Below are 17,141 nucleotides of genomic sequence, written 5' to 3' on the forward strand. Positions count from 1 at the left end.
TCTCAATGAAAGTTTGGCAAAGTCCCCGCCTCAACAAGTACATTGACAAAAGTTTGATGGTATGGGGTTCTATGGGTTATGAGGGAGCTGGGGAATTGTGTATTTTTGAAAATAATGAGCGACTGAACCAGCACATTCATTACGTTGTGCTTAACGAGTATTTAGAAGGGAGGTTTGAGAAGACAGGTGCTGCGATCCTTCAGCAAGATGGCGCACACTGCCATACGACGCCATTGATTAAGAACTGGTTGCAGGATTGTGGTGTGGAGCTTTTAAGTGACTGGTCCCCTAATTCCCCTGATTTTAGTCCCATTGAAAATTTGTGGTCAATCATTAAACAATGTTTGTAGAAAGTTGACTGCTCCATGATCGACAAACTCAAGGCCGCCATCATCGCTGCTTGGAACAGTCTCGAACCCGTGATTTGTCAGCACCTCATTGAAAGTGTTCCCCGACGGCTTAAGGCAGCTAAGGAGAACAAATGTGGTGTAACCAACTATTAGATAACCTAAGGTAAGCTCACACACCATTTTTATGTTGTAACTAATCTTTTCCATTCCCTTACAGGTCGACAAAGGTGCGCATGTGTTTGCACTTGCCTAAATCGCCTATGGGTGAAAAGGCTTTTGGTGTGCGCATTTAACAATACAAATTCTCCCCAGTAAAAATTACCTGTGAACCATATGGATGTGCTGCATTCATTAAAGTCAATTCTAAAGACCCAAGAGGTAAAATATCTCCAAAAATTCACCCCTTAGAAGTGGCAAACACTGCTTTAACCTACAGTATTTGAACTTCTGATACACGGATTCCACTTCTTTCTCAATATTCAACAGGGTAGTTTGGCAAGAAGACAAAACTATCGTAACATCTAAGTCTCCCCCCATCCTATCAGCTGTGACCAATAACCCATTTAAAGATGTCCTTAATGTCTCAAACCCTCTCGTAATTGCCCATTACTATCTCATAAAGTCATAAAAGTTTTACCTTGGCTAGACAATTCTGCCAATAACTGTTCGATTCTCACCAACTTAGCAATTGACATACTAGCAATCGTTCCTATGACCATAACGGCTCCAATTAACAATGGCACAGCCCTTTTACTCCTTCTAGAAGAAACCTGAGAAGTCAAAGAACCTAAATTTGGAAGCCATGTTAAAGTATTCTTAATCCTATCCTGAACCCTAACAGCTGTAGCATTAAGTTCGGCTAACCAACCTCGCAATGGATCAGACAGATTACGTCCGGTATTCATCTCACCCAATAAATTCCTAAGCAACTGAACTTTATTCTGGGATGCTTCAAGCTCATCCCTTGCTGAACCTATATCCTCAAACTCTATACTCAAAGTTACCGCATCAGACGACAACCACACATCTTAGTCTTCTATAATAACACCTGGGGCTAACCTCACTACGGAATTAGCCCATGCCACGACCCCTAAAGTCATGAGCAGACGAAACTTCAGCATCTAAAAAAAAAAAAAAAAAAAGAAAGAAACCTATAAGTTTCCAGATCCTGAAACAAGGAAAAAAAAAGAAAGAAAGAAGAGAAACCCACAGAGGCCCCCTTTAACCTGTCTTTGTAATTTGAGATATATATCTGTGTCAACCGAGACACTCCCATATTTTCATCCTGAACAACAAATCTATTCCCTTCTTTACTTCTACAACCCGAAAAGGACCCTCAAATTTAGGACCTAGTGAAAATTCAACAGATTCCTAACGTTTATTTTCCCAAAAACCCTATCTCCCACAGCCACTTTAACTCTATCTGGCTTTGAATTGCTCCTGTCAACTATATCCTGAGTTTTCAATTCAAGATTCTTAGCAAGATGCGGATATCTCTGTTTAGGAGTAGAGATCAGTGATTTAACTGTATCATCACCCGATGGAATAGGTAATAAATCTAACACGCCCTGGACTGGGTAGCCAAACAGCGTTTCATTGGGAGACATTCCAATGGTATCACTAACCACAGAGTTGATGATATGCTGAACCTGTGGAATATATCGATCCCAATTTAAATCATTGCCCCGTGCAGTCATTCTGAGAGCCTCAATTACCTTCCTATTTGCCTGTTCACATAGCCCATTACCTTTTGGTCTATAAGGAATAATAGTGACTTTCCGAATGCCCGTTACATCCACAAGACACTCTAATGTCTTGTTCACAAATTCTCTCCCATTATCTGTAATCAGCACCTCAGGAACCCCATAATGGCAATATATCCATTAAAGAATGCGACTGCCACCTCCTCCGCTGTTTTATGGTTCAAAGGAAAAATGTCTACAAACCTTGTTAATTCGTCTACAACCACCAACAGGTGCCTATGGCCATAACTAGATTCACAGAAATTGGATAACAATTCCATATGGACCCTAGAAAACGGTCTACGGGGAATAGGAAATGAATCCAATTTACAAGAAACGACCTTCGATGGCTTACACGCATTACAAACCGAACAACCTCTCACAAAGTCTTCCACTGACATGAGCATATTCTTCCAAATGAATTGTCCCCGTATATTCTGATACGTCTTCTCAATACCCAAATGCGGACTGCTAGACCTACTGTACAATGAACAATATCCAGATCCTCAGGTACTAAACTCCTAGGGACAACTATTTGCGTCGTATCACCCTTATCCTCATTATTTCTCAGTCCGTATCTAATCTTCCTAACTAACAAATTACCCTCTAATTCAAGAACTGCAAAAGGCAACTTATAACCTTTCCTAGCTAATTCCCCCTCTAAGAAACACTTTTGCACATGCCAAAATCTCATCCTCATCCTGTTTAGATTCTACCAAACTAATATCTCCAGATGCATAACATGCATGAGAACCATCCGAATCAGAAAAACTTCTACCAAGGGTGTCCGCTACAACATTATGTCTACCCTCTATATACCTAAGCTTGGTATCAAAATTCCTGATTGTCAAATACCACCTAGCTCTTTTATGGGAAAGATCCAGCTTATTGAAAAGATCCAACAATGGTTTATGATTTGTAAGAACCTCTATTTGATTGCCCATCAATAACATCTTAAAATGAACCAAACTAGACACTACGGCAAAGGCCTCTTTGTCCACTACCGACCACAGCCGTTCATTAATACCCCATGTCTTAAACTTCCTACTATAAAATGCAATTGGATGGAGTCTTCCATTGAACTTCTGCATAAGGGAGGCCCCTATACCATCGTGACTGGCATCTGTCACCAAAGTGAAAGGACGCTCAAAATTGGGAAACTTCAACACTGGGGGATTAACTAAAGCATCCTTAATATCCTGACAGGCTGACTGCTGTCCATCACCCCATACAAACTGCACATCATCCCTCAGGACATCTGTCAAAGGAGATGCTAAAGTAGAAAAACCCTTCACAAACCTACGAAAAAAACCCAGCCATGCCCAAGAAAGACCGAATCTGTTTCTTATTCTTGGGAGCAAGAAAACCTACAATTGCCCTAACTTTATCCTCATTCACTCTAACACCCTCTTTAGAAATGACATGACCCAAATATACTCTCTGCTTCAGAAAATTACACATAGCTAATTTTATCTTCAAACCAGCTAATCTAAGCCTCCTAAAAACTTCCCTAAGAACCTCTAAATGTTCCTCCACAGAATCAGTGGCAACTAAGATGTCATCCATATAGACAAATATGGATTTCCCTAACAAGCCATGCAAAAACTGTATTCACTAGCCTACTAATGTCACAGGACTACCTGATACACCAAACAGCATCTGTGTGAATTCATAATGCCCCTTCGGCAAAGAAAAAGCCGTATACTTTTGACTCTCCTTGCTAAGTGGTGCTTGCAAGCACCCTTGCATCAGATCAGTTGAAGAATAAATATTCTTGCCCCCAATCTCAACAAATGAATCTGGCAAACATGCCACATGGTAACAATCGACTTCCTAAAGTTCACACAAACCTGGACTGAACCATCTTTCTTGGGCACTGTTAACAACGTAAAATTAAAAGGTGAGGAACTGGGCCTAACAATGCCTTCCTCCTCCCACTTATTAACCTCTTTCTCTACCTGTTCTCTAATCTTAAAAAGAATCCTAACACATTTGTTAACCCTAACTTATCCCCTTTAAGTGTGACTATGTCTGCAAACTCAGCCAGAACATCTTCCACACCCTCAATATATTCTTTAAAATCAGCATTGGCTAAATGATCCTTAAAAACCTGCCTCCTAGCTTGTAAATCTGCTTCTGAAAATTCACACATGTCCCTGACAATAGCAACTGAATTATCTTCATCAACCCAGTCAACAAAACTGACTGCATAAGTACCCTTCTGATAATTCCAAACTGAATCATTACAGTTTAGCAACTCCACCCAAGTATCCCTGAACTCAATACATTGCTTATAGGAACCATACACACTACCCCCTTCAGCTTTTTGCTACACTCATTCACACACCCGTCCTGGGTTTATGCACTCCTTTCACTCGAACTTTCACCATAGAAACCATACCAGGACCAAGAACCACATCATCCGACAAATCCCCTAATAGCACTTCCTACCCACAGAAACATGTTCAGAATCCACCCACAAATCCTCATGAACACCCAATCAATTATCATCATCCACTCTACTTATATTCATTCCCTCATAAGGTACAAAAACACCAGGTACTCCAACAGCTATACCACATACCCCTGTATGAACCATGATTTTGTGTCGCTGACACACTGGATGACCCAGTAACAATGTATTCCCCAAAGCAGCCCCTCTTATAACCAAAAATGTTTCTGTAAAAGTTCTACCCCCAAGATAATACATGCTAACAAGCTCGTCAGCGATGAGTTTCACTTAACCCAAAATTCCGACGAAAATGGGATCAATTATGACAGATATAGTTGGGACTGATACAACAATACAGGATACAATGTATAGCATCAAATAACAGGATTATATCACTTCCTTCCAGGTAAGAGTTACTTGTATAACCCAGGATAGGAGACGGTTGACGTAAGCTAAGCTAACCCACGTGTGCCATTGTTAGACATTGACCACAAGGCCATCCGTCATTGGCGACGAGGATGGGATCAATTATGACAGATATAATTGGGACTGATGCAACAATACAGGATACAATGTATAACATCAAATAACAGGATTATATCACTTCCTTCCAGGTAAGAGTTACTTGTATAGCCCAGGATAGGAGATGGTTGACGTAGGCTATGCCAACCCACGCGTGCCATTGTTAGACATTGACCACAAGGCCATCCATCATTGGTGACTGAGGATATTGATGTGTCATAATCGAGTGAGGTCACAAAAGCTACAAAAAATCATCTTCATCCATTCATCACGCCGTTAGATGTCTCCCAACCTGCAGCTTTCAACATAGCGGCAGACCCCACTAACATCGCACAGCAATGGAAATATTGGAGGAAGGCGTATGATTGCTACATCTCTGCAACAAGTGTGACCAATGCTGTTCAACGTAAAGCTCTACTCCTCCATGTAGGGGCATGGACATCCAGGAAGTGATAGAAACTCTTCCACTGCCGACAGACACCCTAGAAGATGCCTTGAGGGTGCTAGGCAATTATTTTTCACCAAAGGAGGATTAAATAGTATGCTAGATTTAGGTTAGGTAAGCCAAGAGGTAAATGAAAGTACTGACATGTTTGTCACAAAATTGAGAAAGTTGGCTATAACCTGTGAATTCACTGACACAGAGGATGTTATTATTGGTCAGGTAATCGAAAAATATGCATCTCCTAAATTGAGAAGGAAGTTGTTGGAAACAGAGAATTTAACTTTAGATAAATTACTCCCCATAGTTAGGTCCATGGAAACTGCTAATTCACAAGCTAGAGTCATAGAGAATAGGCCAAACCAAAATGGCAATGTTGTAAAAGAGGTAGCAGCAGTAAGTCATTACAAGGGTAAGAGTACATTTCAGAAAGATGCCTAGGGAGCAAACTGGCTCTAGCTCAAATATTGTTCAGCAAAGATTTTCCCACAATTATAATCAAAATGGGTACAGCAACATTTCAAGGTATGCTAAGAAAAATACGGAGTAATAAAAATTTTCCAGTTCAAGGTGGTGGTAGTCTGAGGACCCACAATGGTCCCAGCAGTGTTCCCATAAATAAGCACAAATCCAATGAGTTATATCAAAGGTGTGGAGGTATAGGCCATACTGAAAGGGAGTATTATAAATGTCCTGCCACTGGCAAGGTATGTAAGAAATGTTCTAAACATGGTCATTTTTTAAAAATGTGTAAGTTCGGCATTAACCATAAATCTATAAAATGTATGCCCAATGTTTCACAGCTTCAGGGAGGGCCATTTGATGATTTTGTCTTCAAGATTAATTCTCTTCACAAAGGAAGTAATCGTATTTTAGTTAATTTGCCCTTGAATGGAACTAATGTTTCCATGCAAGTTGACACTGCAGCAGATATTTCAGTTGTTTCAGAGGAACTTCTCTCGCAAATACCTAACCTGACCTTGTTCCCCAGTAGGAATATTTTGAGAGATTACAACAATACAAATATAGTTTTAAAGGGGTCAACCACAGTTAAAGTACAGTATAACAGGAAGTTGTATTACAATCTTCCTTTAACAGTAGTCACTGGGAAAAGACAAGCTTTGCTAGGTTTAGACTGTTTGAAAATGATAAAATTTGACTGGCCAGAGTTATTTAAGTTGAATCAAGTTAGAGATACCAGTAATAAATCTCAAACATTAGAGCATTTGATAGATAAATACAAAGAAGTATTTGAAGAGGAATTAGTCAAAGTTAGGAATGTTACAGCATCATTAATTTTAAAGCCTGATGCTACACCAAGATTTCTTGCACCCAGACAGATTCCTTATGCTCTGAAACCTTTAGTTGAGCAGGAAATAAGAAGGTTAGAAGCAAGCAACACTTGGGAAAAAGTTACTTATTCAGACTGGGCTACCCCTTTAGTACCTGTAGTCAAGGGAGATAATAGTATTAGGATTTGTGGGGATTATAAAGTCACTGTAAACCCTCAATTGCAAGTCGCACAGCATCTTTTACCAAGGCCCGTTGATATGTTTGCAGCCATGGGTGGCTGTAAAATATTTGCAAAGATTGATTTAAAGCAAGCTTTCACTCAACTAGAGATGGATGAGAAATCCCAACAGATATGTACATTAAACACACTGTTGCGTCCTCGTCCCTTTAGTACTTAGGTTCCAAGAAGACAGGTTGGTAATTCACGTACTTTATTCTGGTATATCAATTACAAGCAACAAAAACCCATGGTTCTGCTGGCGTCCCAGTTCGTGGATGGCAGGAGATTCTAACAACAACTCCCCAAAGGTTCAAACAGTATGAAGAGAGTAGTGTTTCTCAATACATTACACTCCTCCCCCTAAGTTAACACAAAAGAAATTAAATTTGTTCAATGAGTCTCCTAGGTTTTTACTTACTCTGGTAGATTTTCTTCAACTAATGGCACCAGTATCACAATTACTGTTCTCTGATCCTTTTACGTCTACATTGGGATTACAAACTACTTGAGTTCTGAATAGGGTTATTTGTTTCTTCTAATCCTTGTACAGTATGGCGAGAAGAAACTACAGAACATAAGGAATCATTGTATCTTTTAATAGTGATGGTTCATCAGTTACTCTAGTATTATACATTTTTCTCTCAAATAACTGTGATAGGTGACGCTTCCAAGTCAAAATACCATTAACATCTACAGAAACTAAATAATTCCTTTCACCCAGAACTTTGATAATCTTAGCTTCTACCCATTCTGGTCCTTTACCAAAATTCTGGCATATACTGCATCACCAACTCTGAACTTAGACTCATGAACGTAAACTCATCTCCTTGTTTAGGCATTATAACATCTAGTGGACCCTTAAATTTCCTTCCAAATAATAATTCAGCTGGGGAGCAGCCAGTAGAAGACTGTACTGTACGTCTATAGGTATACAAAAATTTTGCCATTCTGGAATTTTTACAGGCAATTTACAATCAAACTTTTTTAAATTAGTTTTGAATATTGGGACAGCCCAGGTTCTGCAAGCCCATTTGTACTTGGATTATATGGTGCTCCTGAACAATGTCTAACACCATTTTTCTGAAAGAAATTCTGAGTCTCCCTAGACATAAAACAAGTTGCATTATCAGATACAATTGTGTCAGGAATACCATAATTAGCAAAACATGACCTTAAACACTGTATGGTATCCTCTGAAGTTACATTCTTGCAAGCATAGACATCAATAAATTTAGAAAAGGAATCAATAATAATTAAATATTGCATGTTGTCAATGGGTCCAAATAATCTACATGCAATCGGGACCAAGGTCTATCTACTGAAGCCAAGATAAAGGTGAAATGGCCTTATGTTTGAGATTCGTTATACATAACGCACAGTTAAAGTTATTTGTTCTAAATCTTGGTCCATGTTGGGCCAATATACAAAAGACCTTGCTTCAGCTTTCATTAACAATACCCTTTTGGCCCTCATGAAGCATTTCCATAACACGCTTTCTCAACATTTCAGGAACCAAAATACGATTCCTATACAGTAATACATTTTCATGTAAAGAAAGATCGTTTCTCAATTTATAGAAAGGTAACATACAATTTTCCATCACATTTTCCTTAGGGAACCCCTTCCTTACATAATCTCTTACCCTGCATAAAACAGTGTCTCTTTCTATACATTCTTTTACCATTGTAACATCAAAAGAATTTTTATCCAAAATATTAATCAAATTTACATATTCTCCTGGTACATGAAAATCAGCATCATCTAAGAACACAATGATTAGCCTACTAAGAGCATCTGCCACTGTATTATGCACTCCTTAATGTGCTCAATTTTAAAATCAAAACCTGATAGAAATAAAGCCCACCTTTGAATACGAGCATTAGATAATTGTGGAATACTCTTACTAGGTTAAATAGATGAGTCAAGGGTTTATGGTCCCGTCCTGATAACGAACTTCCTACCCAAAAGGAAATCAGAAAACTTCTTGACTCCAAAAATAATGGATAAAGCCTCTCTATCAATTTGAGAATAATTACACTCAGCATTAGCCAATTTTCTACTTTTGAAAGAAATGGTAGAAATTCTACCCTTATATTCTGCTTAAGAACAGCTCCCACTCCTACAGGGCTAGCATCAACTTCTAAAATCATGGTAGCATTGGGGTTAAAATTATCCAAAATATCAGCTCTACCCAAAGCTTCCTTAATACTCTGAAAAGCTTCTTCATGAACTGCTGACCAATGAAACTCACATTCTTTTGGGTCAAATTATATAAAGGACATAAAATAGAGCTGAACTGAGGTACAAACCTATTGTAATAAGTGCATAATCCCAAAAATGATTTTAAAGACTGAACAGACTGAGGGTTGGAGCTTCCAAAATTGCCTCTATTTTCTTTGGGTCAGGTTTAATTCCATCACAACTTAAAATGTACCCTAAATACGGTACTTCCTAGAACCAATAATACATTTATCTTTGTTCAATTTAACATTTCTCTGTTGCAAAATTGATAAAACCTACATAAACTCCTGTCATGTTCCTCTTTGGTAGCTCCTGACAATCAATATGTCATCTAAAAATACATGAACACCCTCAATATTTGCCAATAATTCAGAGATAAACCTCTGAAATATACCTGGTGCTGACGACAACCCAAAAGGCAATCTGTGGAACTTATATAATCCCAAATGAGTATTCATAATTAAATATTGCTGAGAATTTTCACTCACAGATACCTGTAAATATGCATTTTTCAAATCAATTTTGAAATATACTGACAAGAACCTACATTTGCCAAAAATATCATCCAATCTCAGTAATGGGAAGGTATTAACACTGGTTTTGGGTATTGAGATACTTAAAATTACACAAATCCTTATTTCACCATTAGGTTTCATTACAGGAACAATAGGACTGGCCCAAGTCACCAGCATGCTCGACCTTGCTCACTATATTTTTACGTAAAATTTTCCAGTTCTTTCAAACTATTCTCAATTTTACATTTATAATGATAAAGGAACAGATCTGGCTTTAAAATACTTAGGCACAGCATTTTCTTTTAACAATTGACATTCATAATTTGTAATGGGTGATCCTTCCACCACCTGATACTCATTGAACATTTTTACACAATCAAGCTTAGGGCTAGATGCACTACTTGGGGTAATAAGAGGACCTTTAAATTTATCATCACTCACATTATCAATTTGTACCCACTGGTATTTCAATTTCTTCATCAAAGACCTGCCTGCTAAATTTAAATCATTATCTACAACGAAAAACTTTTGTCCCTTGACCATTTGGCCTTTAAAAAGAAATATCACAATTTATTTCACCATACACCTGCATTTCTGCTTTATCATAATTAGCTAAGCGTTTCCTTGTTGGTAATGGTGTTAAATTCAATTTATTAGCATCATGCCTTGAAATAGTGGATGCACCACTGCCAGTGTCTAATTCAAATTCTAGGGAAACCCATTTAACCTTAAAACTTCTATATGGTTCCTCATAATCATCGACAAAATCAATAGAATTCACATTAACATCAAAAAGTTTCAATAAATCATAATAATGGAAATTTTCATTAATAGGAATATGCTTACTAGTAGACTCGTCTACATCATGCACTGTATTAACATTCCTAGATTTATTTCTAGCCTTTCTATTGGAACACACTGTACTCACATGGCCTTCCTTGTACAGGAATTACATTTAGCATTCTTAAATTTACAATTATTAGCTAAATGGTTATCACGTCCACAATGAATGCATTTACTTTGAGCTTTACCATAATCACTTTTACCTCTCCTTTTAGAGTCTGCACTAGAATTAGGCCTAGGCCTTACCTTATGCCTAACCTTGTTAACAGTACCTGATGGCCTATTATCTGTAAAAAGAACTTGAAATAGGACTACATTCGGTAACAGGCAGTTTCTAAATTGGTAACCTTGTCAAGTAATTCAATGAGAGAGATGGATTTAAACTCAAAAGGATCAGCTAATAAAACCTTAAAATAAACTTCATTATCAATACCAACCAATAATTGTTCCTTCAACCTTCGGTCAAAATCACTATTAAATTCATACTGTTGAGCTCACAATTTTAGTTCTGCATTATATTCCTTCATTGACTCGCTACTTTTCCTCTTCCTCTGTAGGAAATCACATAATGCTCTATGATAACTTGGTTTCGTTATGAAATGAGACTTGAGTTGATTTACTAGGTAGGTCATCAAATGGAACTGCAGACGGCAATTTCGGTGCTGTTAACTTACAGATCGTGGAAAAAGTCTCTACTCCAACTGAAGAAAGCAACAAAGCCCTTTTTGCTGCTGTCGCCTCTGTTACTTCATTTACTTCACAATTCATGGAAAACAGATCCAGCCAACAAGATAATTCCAACTTATCTGGGTTAAACTCGGGAATTGCCGGTCTCCTTGTTGCTGCCATCCTTCCTGACGGGGTATGGAACTTCGGTAGTCCCCAACAATTACAGCTGAACTCAGGCTACTCAAATACTGGAGTCTGGACGTTGGCCAGGCCTAAACTGGTATGCTAGGCTAGATACGGCCGGCTGTCGTTGGTACACTAACTCTCCTTCAATATGACATACCTCTAATTACTGGGTTCTTCCTCGTCGCCACTGTTGCGTCCTCGTCCCTTTAGTACTTAGGTTCCAAGAAGACAGGTTGGTAATTCACATTTTTATTCTGGTATATCAATTACAAGCAAGCAGACCCATGGTTCTGCTGGCGTCCCAGTTCGTGGATGGCGGGAGATTCCTCACAACAACTCCCCAACGGTTCAACACAGTAGATTGAGAAAGTAGTGTTTCTCAATACATTACACACACTTAGGACTGTATAGGCGTCTTCCATATAGTATAGCAAGTAGTACTGCTGTATGGCAGCAATCCATGGATAAGATTTTCAATGGAATGGAAAATGTATTTGTTTTTGTTGATGATATTCTTGTAGCCGGCAAAGATGTAGATGATCTGTTAGATAAGTTAGAAGCTGTACTGAGAAGAATCCAGGAAAATGGGTTGAGGATTAGAAGTAGACAAATGTAGTTCCCTAGTCAAGTCCGTGGAATGCTTAGGATTTAAAATTGATGAGCATGGTATCTACAAAGCTGATGACAAGCTAAAAGCTGTACAGAATGGTAAGGTTCCCAGTAACGTGGGTGGATTACAGTCTTATTTAGGTTTTGTTACCTTTTACAGCAAATTTGTTCCTAATCTAGCAACAGTAGCATCTCCATTGTTTGAATTACTCAAGAAAAATGTTGAATGGAGATGGTCAGAAGAATGCCAGCAGGCATTTGAGAATATCAAGACAGAGCCACTGTCTCCAAGATTCCTCACACATTTTCGGCCAAATTTATCTGAGAAATTGACTTGTGATGCCTCATCAATTGGAATCGGCGCAGTATTAGCCCATGTTATACCTGATGGAGTTGAAAGACCCATAGCATTTGCATCACGTGCCTTAAATAAGGCTGAGAGAAACTACAGTCAGATTGAAAAAGAGGGACTAGCTCTCATCTTTGGAGTAAAAAAGTTCCATATCCGATTATATGGTAGACAAAAATTCACTTTGGTCACAGACCATAAACCTTTATTGGCTATATTAGGTTCCAAGAGTTGATTTCCCACAGTAGTAGCTGCTAGGCTACATAGGTGGGCAGTGATAGCAGCATATTCATATGATCTACAGTATACTTCTACTACCCAGATAGGTAATGCTGATGCCTTATCTCGACTTCCGGTTGAAGAAGCTCTGAGAAACCATGAATCTAATATTTTGATGATTAATAATTTGTCATTTCTTTTAACGGCAAAGGAAATCGCTCAAAAGACTAGGCAAGATCCAATTTTATCACGTGTCTTGCAGGGTTTAGTTGTAGGTCACAACACAATTGCCAGTCAGAATGAACTTAAGGATTTTTCATCAAAATGGTCAGAATTCTTCACTGAGAGTGGATGTATCATGAGAGGTGCTCGAATGCTCATTTCTAAATCACTTCACCAACAGGTACTACAAGAAATTCATGCAGAACACTTAGGAATAGTTAAGAGCAAATCAATTGCTAGATCATTTGTTTGGTGGCCAAACACTGATAAGGACATAGAATCATATGTAAAAAATTGTCAAGGCTGTAGTGCATTTCAGAATAACCCAAAACCTGTTAGATTGCATCCATGGGAATACCCTCAGAGAGCCTGGCAACGTCTTCATTTGGACTTTGCAGGACCATTCTTAGGTCATTACTATTTAATATTAGTAGATGCATAGAGCAAATATCCAGAAATAATCCCAATGACAACTACACCTGCACAAGCTACTATTAAAGTATTGATGCCTATATTTGCTACACATGGTGTATCTGAAAGAATTTTCACAGACTATGGTAGTACATTTTGTTCTGAAGAGTTTTCCAATTTCTTGAAATCCCATGGCATTTCACACACTTCTTCACCTTACCATCCTTCATCTAATGGTGAGGCTGAAAGGTTTGTGCAGACTTTTAAGCACAACATGAAATGCAGAAATGCCACTCAATATAATGTAGTTAGTAATACTGTATTAGTAAGCTTTTATTGCAGTATAGGGCAAAAGAACATGCTTCAACAGGACAAGCTCCATCCTTTTTATTAACGGGAAGGAGAGTCAGAACAAAGATGGATTTAATGGTTCCCAATTTCCCAGCAGAACAAAGTATCAAGGGATATAAACAAATGGAAAACATAGGAAAGGTAAGACATTTCCAAGAGAATGATACAGTAATGGTACGCATGTATAATGACCAGGGAAAATGGCAACCTGGAGTGGTGAAAAAGAAATTGGGAGATCTGCATTATGAGACTGAAGTACAAGGTACAGTACTTAAGAGACATATAGACCAATTGCTAAGTCACAGCTCGGGCTAGAAGTGTGACTGTTTTTCTGTAGTTTTGGTGAGGCTTATGTAAAATGTGCTGGCATCAAAGGATGTATTTTCCAGATTTTTTATTGTTGTATGTAAATGAGCCCGCCATATTCTATTCCAGCTTTGTAAACACAGAAGATAATAGGCCTACACGCTAACAAGTTCGTCAGCGATGAGTTTCACTTTACCCAAAATTCAGACGAAAATGGGATCAATTATGACAGATATAACTGGGACTGATACGACAATACAGGATACAATGTATAACATTAAATAACAGGATTATATCACTTCCTTCCAGGTAAGAGTTACTTGTATAGCCCAGGATAGGAGACGGCTGACGTAGGCTAAGCCAACCCACGTGTGCCATTGTTAGACATTGACCACAAGGCCATCCGTCACATAGCCCAAAACCTGTAACCTATTTGCTTGAACATCACATACTGTCTCTTTAGCAGGACTCAAAAAACAATTGGAAAACATTGATCAGAACAACTCATAATTCATCAAATTAATGGAGGTGTCTGTATATATAAAGATATTCACATCAACCCAATACACAGACCCTTTTACCACTGGCTTCGGCTCTGAGGGTTAACCCAGAAGTCCTATATCACAAGAAACAACACCTTTTATCTCTTCCCTTCCTGCTGCTCTGTCCTCCAAAAATTTTGTCGGCCCCTAGAGATTCTCAAAACCCCTTGAGGAGTTCTCCTGCCTGCCAGACCAGCGCTCTGAGGCATGCTTCTGACTCATTCTGTTTAAGAAATAGGCGAAACCACCAACCGTGATATGCAGACTTGCAAGCGCTACAATATTTCACCCTACAAAACTTCTTAGTATGGCCCTGCCTATTACAATTATAACAACGCCCTTGCGGTCCTGAACTCGCAGAAGACTTATCATCCTCTGTCTTGGCACATAACCTCATAATTGTGGAATCAGAATTACTCTGTATGATGCTTTGGAATAGCTCTGCCAGATTTCGGCATTCCGTCCAAAAAGCTGTCTAACGTAGGGCATTTCGGCATGTGCTTACAAATTTGAGAGAACAGTAAATTTTCATCCGACCCTCTTTCTATCTCCTTGTCAAAAGTATTTGTGATAGCATCAGGAGCTTCATTCAGGATCCACGCATATTGCAGTAGTTTCTTAAGATTCTCTATCATAATAGCGCCTCCATTTACCCAACCAGAATTTCTCAACTTCTTTGAAAAATCCCTCGTAGCACCATAACATCTGGCACCAAATCTGACCAGCAAATCATGGCCTTTGCGGACTTGAAAAGAGATCTGAGATCTCGAACTGCATCACTGGCTCCAGCTGTTCCATATGACACTCTCAAAAAATCCTTAAGATCATCCTAGGTCCTACACTTCAGAAAGTGATGACTCTGGCAACACTGTCCGATATCCCATTTATCTAAACTAAGGAAGCCTTTTGCTTCACTGAAAGCTTTTACCCCACCCATTATTTTCTTGGCGAATAGGAAATTCGACACACCCTCTTTAAAGATTTCGAGAGGAACTGGAAGAATGCCATCAACCAGCCCAGGAAAAGGCCGAACTCCAGTGTTCACGGATGTAAAATTTCTGCAACACTGTCACTTTATCCTTATCTTCGTTAGCCTATGTCATATTATCCGAATGGCTAACCCTCCACGTTCCTGATCTCAACTTCATATAACTCCCAAATGGTAGATAGAGAAAGGAGAAAAAATAAAAAAAGTAAAAAATTCAGCAAACTCCCAACACTAATGCAAATCATTTAATCAAATCCTAAACGCCAAATGTGAACAACGAAGTAAGTCTAACCGCAGATGAAACAATTAAAAAAAAAAAAATTCTAAACGCCGCTGCGAATGATAAACAGAAATTGTCCCCAATAACTCAAAATACTTCAGTCCACCCACACAAAGAAAACGGGCTTGCAAAGAGAACAGGATAGCAGCATCAAGCGATCTCGATGATGTCACAAAATCGTCACCACTAACTAATCAAAACTACGCCAAAGTCTTCGTGATGTAACCACAGAGCAACAGAACTCTCCCTTAATTAGCCGCCACTACATGTAACTAACAAGAAAAAACCATAGTAACACTCACGTAACCCCTTCTCACTATGGTGGCAGCAAAATACGTAGCTAACCTGAAAAATAACACTTTTCTCGATCTTTCAATCGCACCTACTCCAAACTCATCACACAGGTTCACAACGCAACTGAATCGATAACAGTGTGCGGTCGTCTTGACTGCAAAAATCTCCCTCAGTCATCAAAGAGACACGTATACCAAGCAAAGGCACACCCTAATTCTTAATAACCTTGATTTACTTGTGAGATGTCTCTTCGGAGCGTACCTATACACTAAAATACCACAAATGTAGTTCCTGCTGCTACCAAATACATGTTACCCAGTCGAGAGGAAATTTCAGTGCTTACCCTTTTCTACAACGTCGAGAAGTCCCATCTATTGGTAGCTTGATAGTGACCGCATCAAAAAGGCTACTGGTAATGTGCATCTGTAACTACATACCCGCATTCTCTCTCTCTCTCTCTCTCTCTCTCTCTCTCTCTCTCTCTCTCTCTCTCTCTCACAGGTCTACAGCAAAACAAGCTTTATCCAAAATAATTTATTTGACAAAGATCTAACATAACTGGATTGTAAGAAACAAGAAATAAATTAAAATGGAATACTAATGTTCACCAACTGATCATACATATTAAAGTCCATCATATCTAACTAATTATTCTCTCTACATCGTTATCCCACAATAGGTCAAAATCAGTCAAAGTCCAGTATATTCCCAATGAGTACATTTTCACCTCTTCCTCAGCTAAACATCTGAAGAAGTCAAATAAAATCCTTGTTAAACAAAATGCATAAAAAAAGATGTGGGAATTCCTCCCATGTTACTCATAAAATACACAATGTAATAAATGCTTGACACAAGTGAGACATAATGTTAAATGAAAGAAACAATCTACAGTTTGGGAAATTTAAACTAGTTCCTACCTCCAAACAGCAATGTTCACAGTCTTAATCGACGGGTCCCGAACTGCAGAGTCTTTACCGAAGTCCTAATAATGTTCAGTGTTGGTCTTCAAATGATCATTTGTGTGATAACTAATCCCTTCACACCCTGGGACTCTGCCCAAAAGAAACACAACTACTAATTAACTGGAACCTGGAC

General features: G+C 38.6%; 1 protein-coding gene across 1 annotated transcript; it reads left to right on the plus strand.

Moving 5' to 3' along the window:
• The first annotated feature begins 5,655 nt into the window (after nt 1–5,655).
• Nucleotides 5,656–12,668, plus strand: LOC136830480 (uncharacterized). The gene is made up of 4 exons (XM_067090014.1): nt 5,656–5,920; nt 6,073–6,215; nt 6,312–6,892; nt 12,245–12,668. The coding sequence occupies exons 1-4, from the start codon at nt 5,656–5,658 to the stop codon at nt 12,666–12,668; spliced, it is 1,413 nt and encodes a 470-aa protein (XP_066946115.1).
• Nucleotides 12,669–17,141: the final 4,473 nt, after the last annotated feature.

This window comes from Macrobrachium rosenbergii, chromosome 46 (genome assembly GCF_040412425.1).
Source record: "Macrobrachium rosenbergii isolate ZJJX-2024 chromosome 46, ASM4041242v1, whole genome shotgun sequence".
NCBI lineage: Eukaryota > Metazoa > Arthropoda > Malacostraca > Decapoda > Palaemonidae > Macrobrachium > Macrobrachium rosenbergii.